The sequence below is a fragment of the Stegostoma tigrinum genome, chromosome 12, assembly GCF_030684315.1.
Source record: "Stegostoma tigrinum isolate sSteTig4 chromosome 12, sSteTig4.hap1, whole genome shotgun sequence".
NCBI lineage: Eukaryota > Metazoa > Chordata > Chondrichthyes > Orectolobiformes > Stegostomatidae > Stegostoma > Stegostoma tigrinum.
In genome coordinates, this window is record NC_081365.1 from 53,247,219 (window position 1) to 53,268,957 (window position 21,739).

The 21,739-nt window shown below is 37.5% G+C and overlaps 2 protein-coding genes across 2 annotated transcripts in view; one reads left to right on the forward strand and one right to left on the reverse strand.

Moving 5' to 3' along the window:
• The window catches only part of eif2s3 (eukaryotic translation initiation factor 2, subunit 3 gamma), a 33,440-nt gene extending 19,954 nt beyond the window's left edge, over positions 1-13,486 (forward strand). The window contains exons 7-12 of the mRNA XM_048540499.2: positions 41-175; positions 1,316-1,410; positions 5,176-5,320; positions 7,243-7,412; positions 8,078-8,250; positions 9,966-13,486. Of these exons, the coding sequence (XP_048396456.1) occupies positions 41-175; positions 1,316-1,410; positions 5,176-5,320; positions 7,243-7,412; positions 8,078-8,250; positions 9,966-10,029 (782 nt within the window). The 3' untranslated portion in view covers positions 10,030-13,486. The remainder of the gene's footprint in view (positions 1-40; positions 176-1,315; positions 1,411-5,175; positions 5,321-7,242; positions 7,413-8,077; positions 8,251-9,965) is intronic.
• The window catches only part of igsf11 (immunoglobulin superfamily member 11), a 280,353-nt gene that overhangs the window by 240,910 nt on the left and 17,704 nt on the right, over positions 1-21,739 (reverse strand). The gene's annotated exons all lie outside the window — the stretch shown is intronic.

The following is a 21,739-nucleotide window of genomic DNA, read 5'->3' on the forward strand; positions in this document are numbered from 1 at the left end:
GGAGTTATAGCCTAATACCTTTTCATATTTGGACACACAGGTACAGTTGCAGAAGGAGCACCGATTATTCCAATCTCAGCACAACTAAAATACAACATTGAAGTAGTGTGTGAATATATTGTAAAAAAAATTCCAGTTCCCATCCGAGATTTTGTATCTGAACCAAGGCTAATTGGTGAGTGTTTTATTTTTCCTTGTTCATCAAAATCTTGAATAATTGAATGTTGGATGATCATAATTTGAACAAGTCTGAAAGGACTGAAATTACATTCCTTGCGCTAGAAAATATTCTATAAATGCAGTATACTTCAAACTATTAGTTGTTTTTCATCTTGAATTGGACATATTCGTGTTGTTACCAGGCACCGCATGTATTTGATCTTTTATCAGTATTGAAGTTATTGAGATTTTGGGTATCGGGGGTAAATGATTTTAAATGGAATGGCAGTAGGTGTTTTTAGATTTTTTTTGTCAGAAAACAGTTCTGGCATGCAGAGCACCTGTACCTGGAATGTTCTTGTTCTGGAACTGGAAGCTATGTTGTATATTTAATGTCTGTTAGTTTCTTGTTTCTGATATTAGTAAAATTTACTATTTAGCCTGGTTAATGAATCTGAACCAGATCGGAATATCGCTGTTGTTCTAGTAGCTTAAAGCACCAATCACTCTTTAATCATTCTTTGAGGTGTTCTTAAAGTTTTCCTCATTGACCTGGACTTCAGCTATGTGGTCTGGACTATAATTTGGTAGTAGGAGCTTACTGGCAGTTTCCAATAGAAAAGTCACTTGTTGAATGTCCTAGAATTCTGTGTGGTTTCCTGAGATTGTATATTGGTCATTTTGATTGAATATACGTGCCATAAATTATGAGAGAGTTCTCTCACTAGTAGCCAAGCCATTTCCATGATAAGTTCCTGTCGGAGTACATTACCATTTAGAAGATTTCAGCAGATGGAGAAATTCCAAGTCATGCAACTCTACTCTTCAGACTTGGGTTACTTTTCTACCATCTTTGCCACATTTTACATGTTTACTGTCTGTTTTTAGCGGTCTTCACAATATACTCCTAGATGTTCAACCTGAAAATTTGTTTTGTCGCTATTCTTTTAAATTCGTCAGAATTTAAATCTCGCCACTTTTTGGCTATTTTCCTGAGCACCTCTTTACTGTTCACTGTTCTTACCGTTGTGATTTTTAAGGTACTACTTAAATCTAAACTAATTTTGTTTATTTTTGTTTATTTTCTTGATCTTAAAGGGTGTTGAGGTAAATTAGATAATTTAAAATTTGTTTTTGTTTTTCTTTATTGACACAGTTATTCGATCCTTTGATGTCAACAAACCTGGCTGTGAAGTAGATGATCTAAAAGGTGGTGTAGCTGGTGGAAGCATTCTGAAAGGAGTATTAAAGGTATGACCAATGAGTAAAAATTGGAATGGAATGTGGTTGAGAGCCTCTGAATTGGATCCCATGTTGGTTTAAAAAGTTTAAATCTGGTGTATCAGTATATAGCATGGAAGAGGATCATTTGTTGCTGTAACCTGATACAAACTTTATAACTGATAAATCTGTTTTCTTTTAATTGTGTCAATTCAGTTATTTTCTTTTCGCATATATACTAACTTGCGTATGTTTCAAATGTCTTCAGAACCCATAAATTCCAGATGGTGGCAGTAATGAGCTTTTAGTTATTGCCAGTGTCTGAAGGAACTTGCCTACTGCAGCTTTGTCACTTGATCATTGTGTAACAGTACTGTGTTTATACAGTTCAGTGTTTCAAATTGTGGTCTATACTAAATGGTACACATTAGTTAGGTACAGAGCTTTAAAATAAAACACTCTTTAGCCACTTAGTTTTGTATTATTATTCAAAAAGTGTGTTTGTTCTTTAAAATCAGCAGTGAATATGCCTTGATTGGTATTAACGATATACCCTGCATCAACTTAAATTTAGTTCCTGTGATAAAATACATAAACAGAAGCTAGGAAAAGACAAACTAGTTTGACAAGCCGATTTCTCTCTCATGATGACCCAAAGTATCATGACCATACAGTAGTGAACACAACATCTGCAGCCAATTTGTCTGTTGGGTGGCATAGAAAAACACATGGATAATAAAAACAGGGCAAATCCCTTTCCAAGATAACAAAGTGTGGAGCTGGATGAACACAGCAGGCCAAGCAGCATCTCAGGAGCACAAAAGCTGATGTTTCGGGCCATCTTCGGTCCGCCTCCCCCTCTCTCCCTATTTATTCCAGTTCCCTCACCCCATCCCCCTCCCTGATGAAGGGTCTAGGCCCGAAACGTCAGCTTTTGCGCTCCTGAAATGCTGTTTGGCCTGCTGTGTTCATCCAGCTCCACAGTTTGTTATCTTGGATTCTCCAACATCTGCAGTTCCCATTATCACTGATACAAATCCCTTTCCAACCCACTCGTGACGATCAGAACCAATCTAGCTGATTATTTGGACCATGTTTTATTTTGAAAGCCACTTAATTTCTGGTTGATGCAACCTGTTCCCCAGTCATAGTTGTCCAGCTCTTTCTTGAAGTCATGCAGAGAATTAACATTTGCTGATAACACAGTCCAGAAATTCACTATATCTGAGAAAAGATTTGCTAAACCACTTTCTTCTTGATCTTACATAATTTAAGCTTGGTTCATTGGTTTTCCATCTGTTTGTTAAACAGGAATTGTTTATCAATAGGCTTTATTTCCCACCTGGAAACCTTGCATTGTTGTTCGAGCCTCAGCTTTTGTCTGTGATAGTCAGCCTGTTTCTCAAGTCTTTTGTTATTCATTAATGGGATGAGATGTTCCTGGTTAGGCAGCATTTATTGCCCATCCCTAATTGCCAGAGGGCAGTTCAGAATCAACCATTTTGCTGTGGGTCTGGAGTCGCATGTAGGCCAGATCAGGTAAGGATGACCATTTCCTTCCCTAAAGGACATTAGCATACCAGAGTGGTTTTTCTGACAGTCAACAACGGATTCATTCTTAATTCCATATGTTTCATTGAATTCAAATTCCACCATCTCCTGTGGCCCGATTCGAACCGTGGATCCCAGAATGTTAACAGTCTAGCGATGCCACTATGCCATTGCGTCCCATCCTGGCTGAATATTTGTTGTATTCTATATAATATCAATGCTTTTTCAGAAAATTCATCACAAATGTTTAGTGTCAGCCCACTGGCAACTGTGTGGGTTGAGATTTCCCAATTTGGTTTACAGACTTTAATCTTATTTCTCTTCTCCTTACTAAAATATTTTTCATGTTTTCCATTTTAAGTACTTTTCACGTCATAGTTTTGCCTTATTGGTTATTTGTGATGCATATTCCTTAATGTTCTAATAATGACATTTTGATAAAATGTTTTTGTCTTTTTGATCATCATGAGTCCTTGTTCCCTTTGTTATCCACTGTTAGGGTATTGGTACAATCTGTTATTAGCCACTGGAATTTTTGAGATTTCATCCTTTACCTCCTAAATTGCATTTTAGTGTGGGGGAGGGGTGCGGGGTAAACACTTGAACATTTCTTCATGATTACAATCTCCCATTTTTAGTATCATTCTGGAGAATCTTTACATTTGTTCATGTTTGAAGTACATCTGTGCTGTCCCTCAAATCTTTAGTATTAGCTGTTGCATTCTTCATCAGTTTGGCATAGGAATTCTGACATCAGTTTGATTTCATTGTGGCTGATTTCTACTTTGTCTCCATTTTCCCATCTTTATTCCTTAGCCTTGGATATCCTTACCTAATAAAAATCTATCAAATTTGATGTTGAAAGCTTCAAGTGTCCTTGAAGTCAAAGCATTTTAGATGAATCAGATCAACCTAATTTCACTCTTAAATGCCCCAACCCTAACTTTAACAAAATGCCTATTTGCTTTCCAGTCTCCACCAGCGAAGGAAGTAGTTACTGTGTTTATATGTTTTCAAATCCTTATTGTGTTTTAAAGTCCATGTTCATCTGTATTCAAGGGAATATTTTCAACTTGGCCTTGTAATTTAGTCCTCTGAGACCCAGAACCAATCTGGTGAATTTGCACTGTGCATCTGTCTGGCTGGCAGTAGAATAACTGAAAGATCTAATGCAAATGTGAACTGATGAATACTCTCTACAACTGGAATGAAATTTTCTCTTCTTCGTCATTCCTTTGTCTTCAGATAAAACCCAATATTTCATTATCCTTTTTCTTTCATACTTGTACATTAGGTTTCAGTGGTTTATGTAGGTAGACACATTCTTTTGTGCCCTGCACAGATTTGTAGTGGATGAGGGTTGATATGCGGTGTTCACATGGGTATTAGATGACTTTATGAATAGAAACAACATGCAAGGATATGCATAAAAGTTAGGAAATTGGGATTAAGCCAGAATACTCAGAGCTGGTGTAGATATCTTGGGCCTCTTCTTGGAATACATCAATCATATAATTCTGTCATATTTGTTCAACACTCAGTCACATTATCCCTAGTGACTGGTAGCTTCCCAGCCTTGGCACAGCTGCTGGCTTGTGCTGCCTTATTTGTTAGAGGGAGTGGGGATGATGGCTTAGTAGTATTGTTGCCAAATTAGTAATCCAGAGACCCAGATAATATTTTCAGGAGCTGACTTCAAGTCCCACTACATCAAATTGTAGTTTTTGAATTCAGTAAAAATCTGAAATTTTAAGGCAAATAATGACGATGAAACCATTGTCAAGTCTCATAAAACCCCATCTCATTCACTAACAATCTTTAGAGAAAGAAACTGCCGTCCTTACTTGTTCTGGTCGACGTATAACTCCAGACCAACAGCAATTGATTCTTCCCTCCAAAATGGTCTGGCAAGCCATTTGTACTAATTATTGCATGTCAGTTGAATCAATTATTTCACAAAGTCTAAAGAACGGAATGAAACCAGGTGACTATCTGGCATCAACTAAAGCGCCAGAACTGACAGTGAAGAACACAATCATGTTGACATCACACAGAGTCCAACTTGATAACATCTGGTAATAATGAAAACTTCCAACTACTTTTCTAATGGTACTGGATGCATACCTGCATGAAGTGGGCATCACCATCTTCTCAAGGACAGAGCTGAGTAATAAATGGTGGCCCAGACAGTGGGTGTCCACATCCTAATGAGTGACTTCCTAAACAATCTTTCTTTTGTCACAGGTAGGACAAGAACTTGAAGTTCGACCTGGTATTGTGTCAAAAGACCATGAGGGGAAGCTGATGTGCAAACCCATTTTTTCAAAGATTGTATCACTCTTTGCAGAGCACAATGACCTTCAGTTTGCAGTACCCGGTGGCCTTATTGGTAAGGAGCATCTTTAACTTGGAATAAGATTTTACCTGATAAAGCATATTACCTGATTGTCGGTTATAGTCCAGAAGATCACTGAACACACAATGCAGGAAATATTTTGGTGGCTTGTCAGTATGGTGAGAAAACCATTTGATGGGAGGAAAATGCCAATGATCCACATTTATGCTTCATTATTGTTAATAAAGGACTATTATTTATTATTTATCTTAAGTTGTTTTAAGTAGCAAATACCTTTTCTATATGATTGTACTGTAGGAATTCGGCCAACTAAAACAGCAGTCAAAAATCAGAAGCCCACTTACTTTTAAAGCATATAACAAACAATGCTGCTGGTTGAACATTTGAAGTTTGATACCTTAGAATCTGTAGAAATGCTAAATTATTGTCCAGTTTCAAAATATAACATTCTGTCATAAGTGTTCAGTTTCTTCTGTTTCAAGCTGGACTTTTCAAAATTAATCCTGTCCCCAAGGTTAGAATTGATCAGTTCCACTCAATGAATATCAGTTTAAAAACATTTTGTGGCCTAGTCAATTGATTTTTTTTTTTAAAAGTTTCTTTGACCACTGAGTCATCAGATTTTAGTCCCGTCTGTGATAATGATCGGTGCCAAGTACTGCAGACATCAACCATATTGTCATGGAAGAGGTGTGTTTTCTTACCCTCAGTGTGGGACCCAGTTAGGTAAATCCAGCATGGAGATTGTGAGTGATTTAAAATAAAGGTTTATTATTCTCTCCTCCGTTTCCCCCCCCCCCCCCCCGCCCCCGGTAAAATAATGTAATGGGTTGTAACTGTTTCTGGTTTCTGATCATGCAAACTCCCAATGTCATGGATGGGTTTGCTGCTTTGGAAGTGGAATCAAAATTCTCAGCAGGATGTCAGGTTTCTTGCCTACTTTCTAGAATGTTCGTTTTCAGATGAATTTGGAAGTTGCAACAAGCAAGTTTGGAGCAAAACTTCCTCTAATTTTCTTGTTGGTGCGTGGACCTCCAGAGTCCGTGCATCAGAATGCTGATCGGCATGTGGGGAGCATGACCATGTAACTTACAGGAAACAGAAGCTGGAAGTTTAAGGCCCAATTGGATTAGTTTGGTTTCAGGATAGAGTATTGCCTTCCATCAGCCTGGAATGTTCCTATTGTTCCTTGTTGAGGCAGGGAAATAGTATCAATACAAAAAAGTTAGGTGATCGTCAGGCAACTATCTTTTGAGGCGGGTTCCGTCCAGTTTTGAAATGTAACTACTGGCTGAAAGTTCATTAAATACAGGGACATATCAATATGGTAACCATGAAATTCTTGCTGCTTTGAATTTAATCAAGGCTCTTGAGTGCTGTTTTTATTTGGTTTGATTTATTGTAGTCATGTGTACCTGAGTACAGTGAAAAGGTTTTGTTTGCAAGCAGTACAAGCAGATCATAGTAAGCAAGGGCATACAGATCGTAGGGTGCTTAGAGTGAGGCATACAAGTTAGACTGCACAGGAGGTGCGTGAAGTAAGATCAACATAATGTCTCAATAGCATTTCAACATATTTCTTCAGCCGATTGTTTCTCATGTTTTCTTCACTTAATGAAATGCAACAGTGACCAATCAAACATATACAGCGTGTTTTTCCATAGTCCAGAGCAGAACATAAAATGACCTAAAGGGTAAATGCTTTGCCACCACGAAGCAGTTGACCAGTGACCTCATCATAACATGAGTAAAAGTAGAAAATTGTTACAAGAATAAAATATATTCAGTATTCTGAACTGTGTAGATTTTCTCTTCATGCACATAGTGAATTTTTGTGTATAACTAGTGTATTGTGAGACTCGTAGCTAATTGATTGGAAAGAGTTGATAGCTACCCAGTTGTTGGGAAGGATGAAAACCTCTGATGTTTTAAGTGTATAAACTTTCTACTTTTAGGTGTTGGAACTAAGATTGATCCAACTTTGTGCCGTGCTGATCGTATGGTGGGACAGGTGCTTGGTGCTGTTGGAGCTCTTCCAGAAATCTTCACAGAGTTGGAAATCTCCTATTTTCTTCTCAGGCGATTGTTGGGTGTGCGTACAGAAGGAGACAAGAAAGCAGCAAAGGTGAGTTCAATATTGTGCATGCCCACGTTTTAAAAAATAATATCTGAAAATAAGTTTAAGAATTCAGTGGCATATTAATCTGCTGAAATTCAGCATGTGAAGTTAAGAAAATTAAATGCAATTTTTTTTAAATAAGTGTCCGGACCCTAATTTTACTGAAGTTATGCTTGAGCAGTTCTTGGTCTGTTACAAAAACATTAAAATGAGCATTTCTTAGTACGTTATTTTATTTTGTATTTAAAACATAAATTAAGTACATCGCACCATTTATTTAAATAGTGAAATTGTATTTAGTTATTAGTGGCCAAAGAAATTACCAAAGATCCTTAGACAGCACCTTCCAAACACACGACCACTTCCATTCGAAAACACCACCTTTAAGTTCCTCTCCAAAGCACTCACCATCCTGACTTGGAAATATATCGCCATTCCTTCACTGTCGCTGTGTCAAAATTCTGGAACTCCCATCTTAAGGTCATTGTGGATTTGCCTACATCACGTGAAGTGCAGAGGTTCAAGAAGGCAGATCACCACTAGCACCTTCAAGTGCAGCTAGGAACAGGCAGAAAATGCTGACCAGACAGCGAAGGCCAATTCCCATGTGTAATTTTTTTAAAAAACTTTTTGTAAGAAATGAATTTTAGCATCAGATTTTGTTTCTTCAGGTACAAAAGTTATCCAAAAATGAGGTGTTGATGGTAAATATAGGATCCCTTTCTACTGGAGGAAGAGTCAGTGCTGTAAAGGCTGATTTGGGGAAGATAGTGCTCACTAATCCAGTGTGCACAGAAGTTGGTGAAAAGATTGCCCTTAGCCGAAGAGTAGAGAAACACTGGCGGTGAGTAAAGAAAATGGCATAAGTATTAAATGTTTCAAGGGAATTTTTGAAAGCTCATTTTTGCACTCTTCAAAACAAATTCACAACTTAAGTTCAGAAACTTATTTCAGTAGGGATATGCAAAATTATACCCCAGAAACATCTTTCTAAGGCCATATTGAGAATAATGATGGAAGAGCATTGTTGATGATTATTAGGAATAGAAAATAACATTATTTTGCAGAAATGGAATGTTACTTCTAAGTATTAGAGATAATTGAAAACAAAAGTTAAAGTTGCTTTGATTTTAAACAAGCTTTAACCACAGCTTTTTGTTTATACCCAGTATAAAAATTGAACACATTGAAAGTATTCAAAATTATGAATCTGTTCCAAGTGTACCAGAGTTGGCAAAATGTGAACTGTATCTATTGTTCACATCTCAAAATCTGCTGATTAAAACGGGGCTCTTTCCAACAGTAAAGGAAAAAAACTACACTATTAACCACACTGTTCGCCACGATCAGAGCTTGTGGCTGTATTTAGCAAGCACTTTTATATAATAGGCTTATTTGCCATGTTACGAATGGCTTTAATACAGAGAGATCTAAAAGGGGTTGCTTTTTTTGTAGTGTTACCAATTGTTACAAATTATGAAACACATGTAGAAATTAGAATTAACTTGCAGCAAGCTTCAGACTTTACTGATTTTATTTTAGACCATGAGATATAAGAGCAAAATTAGGCCATTTGGTCCATCAACTCTGTCCCGCCATTCAATCATGACAGATTTTTTCGTGCTGTTCGCTTCCTTCTTCTTCCAAGACCTTTGATCCCCTTTCCTGATCAAAAACTGTCTGTCTAGCTATATCTTAAATACATATAGTGACGTGGCTTCTGCGGCCATTTGTGGCAGTGAGCTCTATGATTCACCACTATGTCTGAAGAAATTACTCCTCATGTCCTTTCTAAATAGTCATCTACTAACATAGAGAATGTGCTTCCTGGGTCCTAGTCTCTCCTGCTAGTGAAAAACCTTCCCATTATCAGTGATCTGAGATCCCCTTCTGATCCTTCTAAACTCCATCCAGTACAGATCCAAAGTCCTCAACCACTCTTCATCTGACAAGCTCTTCATCCCCGGCATCATTCCTGAAAACCACCTGTGGACGCTCTCCAGTGTCAGCACATCCTTTCTTTGAGAGCAGTTGTGGGTTCTATATCTCTGTTACAAATGCAGTCAAACTAGAACTTTATGTAGCCTCAGCAATGCAGCTCTGCTGTTGTATTTCACGTTGCTTGAAATGAATGCTAACATTGCATTTACCTTCCTGGCTGCCAACTTTGAACATGCAAATTAACCTTAAGAAAACCAAGAACTAGTACTCCTAAGTTACTGTGTGTTGAAGATTTCTAAAGCTTTTCCTCAATTAGAAAACATGTACTCGCAGTCATCACAAATTAATGACATTTCTTTCTTCCCTATGGCTCAGTGAGCAATGTACCACCTAACATGATAGAAAATGTTACACACCAGGAAAAGTCCTGGATTAATCCTCTTTCTCTGGATTAACAAATTGTTCCTAGGGCACCAGTAAGGGTCAGTGCAGTTCATCTTATTTTATAATGATTCCAACTAGGTAGTGAACTGGAATTGACTGATAATATCATTCACAATTGTATAAACTTAACAATGTTTCATTCACTAAACTAATTAACCTTTCTTCCTTTCACAGTTTAATTGGCTGGGGTCAGATAAGAAGAGGTGTAACGATAAAGCCAACAGTTGATGATGATTAAAGCTGGAGAGAATGGTATCATTGAAGAGGACTAGTGAACTGCCTGTAGCAGAATATAACATTTTCCAAATACAGTTAAATACTACTTAAACATGGTTTAAAAGAACTTATGGTATCAAGACAGTCGACTTGGAAAAGTGTTTTTTTTAAATTCAGCTATCTCCTGGTGACAAAAAGAAGTCTAATTTATATTTGAATAGAAGTTGTTTTCTCTGCAAGAATAAAGTTTCATTCAATCAGGTCTGTCAACATTGGCAGTCAGTGAACATAAAACATTAAAAGTGTTTTGACATTTAAAATTAAATGTGCATTTTTACCTTCATATGTTCCTGCCTAAGTCTAGATCTTTCTGCTGTTTCATTCAAATAGAATAATTTTGCCAGCACTGCAAGGGATTGTCCTTGCAGAGCATTTGATAAATTGCATTGAGAAAGGGTGATGAGGCAAATTTATTTAAGCTTGATCAAGGACCATTGAATTTCATGCTTGTTGAATATCAAACTTAATGTTATTTTCATTAGAATGTCTTGAGTGTTTATTACATGAGCTCTCAAACAGCCTTCAATCTGAAAACCAGTTCTAATGTTTTATCAATGAGTAGAGAATAACTTGCTGATATGTTGCAATTTGGGGCTGATTCCGTATAGAATAATGGAATGAAAATCATCTTTGACAGCTGTCAGTACCGATCCTGTATGAAGCAAATGTGCAGACTCCATCAGGCATGAGCGTGCAAAAACAACTAGCACAATTGGTTTCCATTTGCAAACAGTCTCAATAAAGGCAGTTGATACGAGAAGTGGAAAATGACACTGGTATTTAGCAGCAGTGAGGGGTCTGAAGTGAAATGGAAATAGTTATTCAACTAGTTCATCAAATGACTAATCGCTATTGATCCTGGTTACTGAAAAGTGTTTTAATTTTTTGTTGTACAATTTGGTACTTTTGTGTCACTTAAAAATCGAAACCTTGAACTGATTACAGCAATCTAGTGAAATGTTCCAGTCCTACAAACAATGCCATGAGCTAACAAAAATGGTGGTTATGATTATCAAATGGAAATTTGCTCAGCCAAGTTAGTCCTTTTTGTTCTGAAGTGATGTTCCTCCTTGCAAAGTTATTTATATAACTTTGGGATTCAATCTATTTCAGCCACTGAGTAATTAAGCCATACAGACTAATCTATTTTGCATTCAGTCAGGGCATCTCTTAGACATACTACTCCATAGATGTCAACTGTGAAGGAAATGGAAGCAAATGGCAGTTATTGCTAAGACATTATGTTCACTATTGGCAAATAATACCTAGGCAGTTGTTTTTAAAAGAAGGGCATTTGGATGACAAGCCAATGGTGACTTATGGATTTGAAACTATGCAACAAGCAACAGAGATAGGAATAAAATTAAAGAAACAACACAGTCTTTAGTCCTGCTGATTTAAAGGAACAATTACTAAGTCAAGAAAAACATGGCAAGGCATAAAATTATGCCTTGAATACTGCAGATATGGAATCATAGAATTCCTACAATGTGGAAGCAGGCCTTTGAGTCCACACCTACCCTCCAATGAGCATCCCACCCAGACCCCTACCCTATCCCTGTAACCCCACATTTCCCATGACTACCCCCCTCACCCCCGGCCTGCACATTCTCTACACTATGGACAATTTACCATGGCTAATCCATCTAACTTGTTATCTTTGGACTGAGGAAATCGATGTAGACAAGGGGAGAATGTGCACACTCCATATAGACAGTTGCTATAGAGTGGAATCAAACCTGGGTTTCTAGCGCTGTGAGGCAGCCGTGCTAACCACTGAGCCATCGTACTGCCCTTAAATTGTATGGCAGCAGCTACATGTAAAACATGTTCTTTGTACCATTTTCTGACATTTTGTTTTCCATTTTGAGAAAATATCTGTTAAGTTTCTGTGCCTCTGGAATTCTCATCTCAGCTGGATGATAGCTTAAATATTTCCTGATCACTTTTAAGGTTCATACTTACAATTGCACCCATGATGTAATATAATTTAAAATTTCGAAGTGAACTTTAGATGTTTTTATAACTGTTTTATACCTATGATGTCTTTATTAGTGATCTTTAGTCAACGTGTTTTATTGTTCTACAAATACATTAATTCCCATTTTTAATGTAAGAAATAGGATTAATGCTTAACAGTCATAAATTTTCTACCTGCTTTTTAATCAAATGCAGCATCAGTAGATGGTGGCACCTTCCATAGAAATTTAAAGGGGCATTTGGCCTTCATTGTTGCTGATTTAATTGCCATTTTTGACTCCATTCTTTTTTTTAATCAGTAGAAAATTGCTGTTTTTTCTGCCCTCGAATGAATAAAGGTAATCCGTGAATTCTACTGATTGCAGTTGTACCAGATTAAAACAAAATGCCAGAAATACTCTGCAGGGGCTGGCAGCATTTATGGAGCGAGAACAGTTTCTGAATCGATGATCTTTCATCAGTCCTTGGGGGCCAAAATGAAATTTGTCAGTTTTAAGATGTTAACTCTGGTTGTTTGTCCATAGACAATGCCAGACCTGCTGAATATTTGAGGGTTTTTTTGTCAACACTGCTGTTTTTGTGTTCCTTTGGAAATTTTATATTCATGCAACCACTACTCATTTAATCCTACGGACTTCAGTTTTGCTCATAAGTTCAAGCCACTTTTTCAATTTTTATGATTGTACAGTTGTCCATCTAACAATCCTCTTCAGCTGGCATGTGCTTGAAATTTCCTCGGTAGTTTATCTTCAAGCAATAACACTCAACTATTGGTACAGTTTCAGTTCCAAGTAGGTAGTTTCATTTAGTTCCATTAATTCAAGATCCTTTTTTTTCCCCATTTCTATTAAATAAGATGTATTAAACATGTCAGACTTGTTGTCTAAACCTTCATCCATTTAAATGATAACTTCAAAAAACTGTATCTGAACTGAATTTCCAGTACAGGTCCCTTCATATCTGTGGGCCTGAGATCTAGTCACAACACAATCTTAAAACAATTCAGACTGTATCTCTTGTAGCAACTCAGTTTCTCGTAGCTTTTTTTGAACCAGCCAGTTCATTTCTCTAATTAAAATCAATACTTTGTATAGGGATTTCTTTCACTACTCCAATCACATTTCCTTAGTCATAGCTTAATCCAAATCTGTATAATCAGACTGTTTGTAACCTGTGTATATCTCCAGTTAATATTTTCTTTCATTAACCTCTGGAAGACTAACACTATCCTCAGTACACATTAGTTAGTGACTGACTAACTCTACTGTGTTGCAATATCTTTATTGACTTGTATCTAATTCAAGGAATAAGGAAATATCCTCCTTTTTGAGCAAAACATTCAGAACATTGAGTTGTCCTGATTCTGTATTAATATTCAAAGAAAAATGTTCGTGATTAGCATGAGTTACTAATCATTAGTAAAATCTATGGGAACATAATCTCTTTGCATTGTTTACAGTGTTAAAAGCCATTTCTTGATGTGCCCTTTTCTGAGGATTCCTTTATCATTGAATTACTGTAATTAGTCTCCCCTTTAATAACCAGCAATTGGTTTTGGTATGTCTAGTATTAGTACAATCTAAGCATGTCATTTTCTTTATCTAATTTTTTTTGCTTCTCACCTTTCTCCTTTATGACTTGGGTATCTTTGTTTTTAAAACTAGTACATCATCAATTTGCAGATTTTTTTTTCCATTTATTCCTCCAATTGCCTTATAGATTCCAATGATGCCATCACCCCAACTGTAACCTTTGAGATATCATGGGTATCTGCCGGAACTGCTGATTTTAGGGTTGTTGAATCTTGACTCTTGCCTAAATAAGCTTTGCAGGAGTACCATTTCTGAATTCTTCCGCAATCATAGCATTGCTTATTCTGAATTTATTTTCTAACTTTAATGATCCCATGATATTTCTTTTTCTGCTTCAAATTTCTACAAATGTTTAATTGATGTTTAGAACCGTAGAAATGTTATAGCACAGAAGGGGGCTAGATGTCCTTTCTGATCCCATCTTCCTGCACGTGGACCATAGCCCTGCAGCTTAAAGCACTTCAGGTGCAGTTTCAGGTCTTTTTTTAAAGAGTTCAGGATCTCTGCCTCCACTGCCAATTTGGTAGAGGTAGAGAATTTCAGATGCCCACCACCTTATGTGTAAAATAGTTTTCTCATGTCCCCTCTAATCCTTCTGTCACTTACTGTCTCTGTGACCCTAATTCTTGAACAGCCGAAGGAAAATAGGTTCCTTCCTCCTGTCTACTGTAACTCTACCCATCACAGTTTTTAATACTTCAATCATATCTCTCCTCAGCCTCCTCTTGTTCTAATGAAAACAACCCCAACTTCTCTGATCCTCAAAGCTACAATTCTCCAGCCTTGGCAACATTATAGTAAATCTCTGCATTCATTCTGGAGCAATTAGGTCCTTTCTGTAATGTGACCAGATCTGCATACAATACTCCGGTCTTATACAGTTTCATTATTATGTACCTACTTTTTGTATTCCATACTTCTGCCAATAAAGGACAGCATTCAACACTGCTTTACAATCTTAACCACTTTTACTGCTATCTCAGGAACTTGAGCACTTTTACGCCAAGATCTTTTGACTTCATCTATCCCTCTCAGTTTATTTCTGTTTGTGTATTCCGTCTTACTGTTTGACCTCCCTTACATCTCTGTGTGCTGTTTTCCTGCTACCAATCTATATATCATTTTGGAGCTCACAGCTATCCTCTAGGCTGTTCGCTACTTGGTCAATTTTTGTCATCTGCATGATTCCCAATCCTGTACCCCATGTTCAAGTCCAAATTGCTAATAAATGAAAAACAGCAGCGGTTCCAACAACAAGCCCTGTGGAACACCAGTTGAAACAGCTTTCTGTTTGCAAGGGCAGCTATCAATATTACTGTTTCCTCAGCCAACTTTGGATACAATTTGTAACATGACTGTGTCCCCTGGGCTTTTACTTTTTTGACCAGACAGCTGAGTGGGACCTTGTCAAATGGTTTACTGAAGTTCGTGTAGACAAGATCCAGTTGTCCTTGTTTCTTTATTTTTTTTACCTAATCGTAAGTGTCAGTGTGTTGCTTTTTTTTAAACCATTTCATAATCTGTAGATTGTTCTTACAAACACGCATACACAATCATAGCTATGCCGTTCAAAACACTAGCATTAGGGTCCAAATATCATCTGGTCACATTGTAAGCCCAGCTACTTATTCGAATGAGACAAAATACCTTCTAGCTTCATCCCCAGTGAATATAGGACTTAGTGTAGATAATAAGTTAATCAAATCTCTGTCTGAAATATGTCTATGGAATTCAAGTTCCTTCAATTTCATGCACAATTCCTTTTTCCCCCCATTCCACTACTGTTTTTCTTTATCGCCTTTCCAATGCAAGCTTCCTTATTTACGTTGATATTCTCGCAATCTCTTCTAATTCAAGTATCTTTGTTTCTAACAGTCTCTTAGCTAATTCTGGATATGATATCTTAATTTCAGATTTTCCTTCTAAATGCTGGATTTTAGTTATATCCTCCTTTTCAGATCTTCTATTTTGACCTTCAGTTTATCTGTTAACTCTCATTGTAGCCTTAGTTAAATATGTTTTGTATTTTCTACTCCCAGAAAACTCTGCAACATTGAAAAATCCAGTCCATATGTGAAATTCAGCATAACACTTATGTATTATGTTCAGAACCTTCATGTAGCTATTCCTCTTTCTACAAAAAACCCAAAAATCTCCCTTAAATTGAATTACTTCAAATCACTTGTTATGGTGGCAGCTGATGGTACAATTCAGAACCCAGATTAAAGTTTGGCTCTATAGATTTTATTTAAAAAAAACTTTAGTCAAAGTGGTGGTCAGCCACTGAAACATAGTCATGCAAAGCTGCAGAGTTTCTTTGACAATAGAAAATAAGTTTGTCATGTAAGAGATGGGGGAAAAATATTGTCTGGATATATAAAGCAATTTAGGGAATGGAAGCTTAAAATACCCAACAAAGCAAAGTTTTTGACATCCATCCCAATGCCGTCATTTTATGGGGATTTGAATCCAGAAAACAAAACATTGCTCTATCAATTTTGAGTTCTCGTTCAATGCTTCCCTTAGTTTCTCTCCTATGAACTGTGGAGTCTTCTTACATGAATATTCATACAACCAACAGATTAGACAAACTCAGCTTTGTTTTTCACAGCATACTTTCCCTTGCATGTTTCCATCATGTGAATTTTGCTACTGTCTTTGCTCCTTCCATTGATATCACTTGATATTTTGCCATTCAGAAAAAGAACCATTTAAGTATACTTCCAGCTAGCAAGTCTTCTATCTATACTGGTGTGTTGCCCACTACACTGTGAGCATTTTTTTTCTGCAGTAACTATTGCCGTGGCATCTTATTGGCTTACAATGAAACCAGATGATATTTGGACCCTAATGCTAGTGTGTTTTGAAAGGCATAGCTATGATTGAACTCATTAAATTCTTGTCAACAAAAAAATGACCCACTTATGCCTAGTCTCCTTTTCTTGTTAGCTGGCCTTTCTTCCATCCATGCCAATGTGTTATCCCATACACAATGAAATGTTCTTTTTGACAATAGCTTTCAATGTAGAGCTTTATCAAATGCCTTCTGAAGTTCCACCAGTTCCTCTATCTACACTACATGTTACTTCCTTAAAGAACTCAAAATGAATTAGGTAAGCATGATTTCCCTGCCCAAAACTTTGTTGACTCTCTCTGATTACTTTGAATTTTACTAAACTCCCTGCTACGACATTTTTAATTACAGTTTCTGTTATTATCCCAACGGCAGATACTAAATTAACTGACCTACAGTGACCTGCTTTCTGCCTGCTCCTTTTGAATAAAGGAGATACATTTGGTAATTTCCAAGTTGAGAGTTTTGGGAAATTAAGGTAACGCACTAATGATCTCACTAGCTACTTATTTTAAAACCCTAGGATTAAATCCACTAGTTTATTCCCGGCAACACTGACAACAGTTGTGTCAAAAGTGATTAATTAGCTGGAAAGCTTGATGGGACATCCTGTGGTCATGAAAGGAATTACAGAATAGTTAGCCTGTAATCAATCAGGAAAATGCTGAAATCTATCATTAAGTCTTAGCAGTGGACTTTGAAAATCAGGCTGTATGAGACACATTACTGCCCAACAGAGTGGGTTTTAAATTATAATTTAAATTTAAGTAAGGGTAAATGAGAACTGATCTGTCTGAAGTGAAGTATACTGGCCTAGGGAAGAGATCAGTGGTGAAACAGTGGGAGACATTTAAAGGGATATTACAGAATACGTGGAATAAATACACTACAACTATAATCTAAAGAAAATTTTCATTTTAAGGACACATCATTTGTGGTCAACAAAGACAAGAAAAATCAGTATTAAGGAAAAGCGTATGAATTCACAAAGGTAAGTGGCAGATTAGATGACTGTTCAAAATATAAAGAACAGCGCAGTATTAATGAAGAAAAGTGAGTCAGAACAAATTAGAGCACAAGATGAAGCTAGCTGGAAATGTAAAATCAGTTAATAAGTTTCTGTGGGTTTCTTTTAATTCATTCATGGGACGTGGGAATCACTTGCTGGGCCAGTATTTATAGCCTGACCTTAGTTGCCCATGACAAGGTGGTAAGCAGCTGCATCTTCAACCACTGTCTTCCATGTGATATAGATAGATCTGTAATGCTGTTCGGGTGTCGATTTGAGGCTTTTAGCCTAAACACATGGAAAGAATGGCAACAAAGTCAGGACAGTGAGTGGCGAAGGGAAAATTTAAGGCGATAGTGTTCCTGTGTATCTATTTCCTTTATCCTTTGATATGGCATTGATTGTTGGTTTGGAGGGTACTATTTAATGAGTTTTGATTAATTTCTGCAATGCATCCTGTGGGCAGTATACACTGCTGCTACTGAGCATCAGTGATGGAGATTCTTGTAAATGTGGTGTCAATCGACCAGGCTGCTTTGTCCTGGATGGTTTCAAACTTCCTGATTGTTTTTAAAGTTGCATTCATTCAGACAATTGGGGAGTATTCCTTCACATGCTTAACTTGTGACGTATACTCAGTGGATAGTCTTTCAGGAATAGGAGGAAAGTTACTTGCTGCAGTAGTCCTATCCTGTTGTTATCACTGTATTTATATGGCTAGTCCAGTTGAGTTTCTGGGCAGTGGTAATCCCCAGGATGTTGATAGTGCAGTATTTAGTGATGGTAATGCCATTGAACATCAAGAGGCAGAAGGTTAGATTATCTGTTAACAGATATGGTCATTCTTGAGCAGTCTTGTGGCACAAATGTTACTTGTCATTTTTCAGCCCACGCCGAAAATATTCAATGTTTTAAAATTAATTTTGGTCCTCTAGAGAGTGAGGATGTGGAGGCACGAAAGAAGTAATTGTAATGAAGAAATTTTTCCTTCTGTTTTCTCTATAGAAGATATAAAAAGCATTTTGAGTAATAGCTGTAAAATTGGAGCTGCAGGAACAGAGGTATGTGGTGAAATTTACTAGGAAAATGATACAAAGCAAACTGATGGAGCTGTGGGTTGTGAAGTCTCCAGGTCCAGAAGAATATGAGAGAAAGGAAGTTATGCTTGAGTTGTACAGACCACTTGTGAGGTCACATCTCAAACGTTGTGCGCAGTTTTGGTCTCCTTATTTCATGAAGCATATGAGGTAATGAAAATGTTGGAGATAACACAGCATGTAGCTGCAGGAACACAGCAGGCCAGGCAGCACCAGACAAACAGGAAAGATGATGTTTTGGGTCAGGACTCTTCAGAAATGAGTATGTTGGAGGTGGTTTAAAGTATGCTTACTAGAATGGTACCTGGAATGAATGGGATGTCGTGTTAAGGCTGGAGTTTAGGAGAATGTGTGCTGCTTTGATTGAGGTGTATGAGCGCTGAACGGTCTTGAAAAGGTGGGCATTGACATTTCATTTTGTGGATGAGCTCAAAAATTAGGGATTGTGTTTTAAAATTAGGGTTTGTGCTTTAAAGACAGAGATGGGGAAAATTAACCAAAATGGATAATCTAAATGGACAAGAGTACGGGGCATTGTCAAATTCGTAGGCCATAACTAGTGGCACGCTGCAAGGATCAGTACTAGGGTCTCAGCTATTTACAATAAATTAATTACTTAAATGAAGAAAATATCTAACTTTGCTGGTGATATAAGGTAGGTAAGAATATAAGGTGTGAGGAAGAAGTAAAGAGGTATAAGTGATTCTATGAAGTACACCTCTTACTCCTTGAAATGGACAGGTAATGTGAGTAGGCAATAGGTGGCAGATGGCGTGTAAAGTGGTAAAATGTTAAAGTATTTACTTTGGTAGTGAGAATGTAGTTTAAAGCAAAAATGGTTAAATGTTGGTGTTCTTAGACTTTGTTAGTATTTACAGCAGAAACACAAGAGTTTTGCATGCAGCACACCACACAATTTGGAGAGAAAATGATATGTTGACCATAGTTGTAAAAAAGGTTGGAGTGGTAGAAAAACAGGACTTGCTATAGCAGTTTGGGATTTTGACGGATCACCTGGAACAGTGTGTGCAATTTTGATTTCCATTTTTAAGTAAGAATAGACTAGTATTGGAAACCTACAGAAAAGGTTCACTAGATTGATCCTTATGATAAAAGACTAAATACATTCAGTCAATATTCTCTGGAATTTCAAAGAAATCTAAGTAATCTCAGTGGGTGTGCACTATGCCTCAACAGCACCATATCTTGCACTCACCAACAACTCAAGTACTCATCAGTGTTGGGACTGTCTAGGATTTCTGTCACTGGTGACATATTTAAAGTCCAGTTGTGCATCAGGTCAATTGTTGCTAGCCATGAGCAGCCCCTCACAGAACATATGGTGCAATGGAAATGAAAAGGAACAGTTTCTCATGGCACAGAAGTGGCAACTGGCAAGCATAATACGACATTGGAAATATAATTTCACATTTGTAAAAGTATTGCCTCTTTACATCATTATCTAATCAACTGTCATTGCAATTGCAAGAATCAAGCTTCACTGGCTATCTGTCCTTAGCTACATACATGTTAGAACTCTGTCTAATAGTGGACTATTTTTTCCCTCACGTTCTGTTCAGCATAACATTTTGTTATCATTCAAGACTAACCTTGGCTCATCCCCATGACCAACTTACAAAGACTTTGCCAACTGATGCTATCCAGATTCCTGCCTGATCTCTGTGCAGCTCCCCAGCTGACTGACCACAAATCCCCCAACTGGTTGCAGTGGACCTGCAGACTGATCATAGATACCCCACACTGTAATGATAAAGACAATACACCATAACATTCTTACTTACATTATATTACCAAAGTTAGATGTATTCTCATTTTCTTCATTCATTAATACACACTGGAAATATCTGACCCTAACAGCCTAAAGCACCCAACTTTATCCAAATGCCTGGACCATTAACAGATAATGTCTTTTGACATACTGTGTCAGTATTCCCCGACAGATAACATACCTTCTACTCTTCTTAGACTTTGAGACATGAAGTGCATTTTTCTGAAGCGCACACAATGTGTTAGCCACACAAGCTGTTGCAAATATGACACTGATATAGCACGATATCAAAAGCACCATCTCTGCCCTTTTGACTGATAGTTGTCTAGCTCTGTGTCTGTGCTAAAAGGGCAGGCAGGACTGAAGTTTGATGAACTTGCAAGTTTTGAATGAGGTGGCAATGTACAAAAAGGCGAGACAAAGATGCTGTTAGCAATCCAAGTGGGTACAAAGTGTAAGAGTGCTAAGATAGCAAACGAAAAGGCCTGTGCTCCAAACCCTGAAATGGGCACCTGTTAGTGTTTCCAAGTAGCCTGGTAGCAGAAAAATTACAATGCATGATGTCTGTACATTCCAAAGTGCAGTATTATAGAACTTTTATTCCAAGTGAATCAGAAGCGTGCTATGATCATGATGTGCCATCACCAAGGATCGTTAGGCAACACCTTCCAAGCCCATGACCACTTCCATCTAAACAAAGGCAGCAAATTCATGGAAGCACCACTGACTGTAATCCACTGATCATCTTGACTTGTAAATATATCGCCATTCCTTCAGTACCATGGGGTCAAAATTCTTTTACTCCCTAACAGCACTGAATGCACCTAAGCCAAATGGACAACAGCAATTCAGAAAGGCAGCTCTCCACTGCCTTTTCAAGGGCAACTGGGGATGATCAATAAATGATAATCCAAACAACGTCATTGTCTCATGAATAAAATGATGTGGTGTGGATGATGTGTGTCGAGTACCAACCTCCATAGGATACAGGAACGGAATCAGGCTATTCAGCCCATTGGGTCTGCTCCACCAGTCATAGGTGGCATCTTTCTCAACCCCACTCTCCTGCCTTCTCCTCAATTCACCAAACTGTCCTAAAGATGCAATTGCATTGGAAAGGGTGCAGATTTACCAGGGTGTAGTCCAGGATGAAAAGTATCAGCTATGGAACTGGATTTGTTTTCCTTGAAGCAGTGGAGTTTGAGGGGAATCTAATTGAGGTATACAAAATTATGAGAGGAACGGCATAATAGACAATGAGAATCTCTTCACCACGGCAGATGTGGCTAACACCAGAGAGCATAGTTTAAAGTGAGGAGCAAATGGTTTAGTGGAGATAGCAGGATTTTTT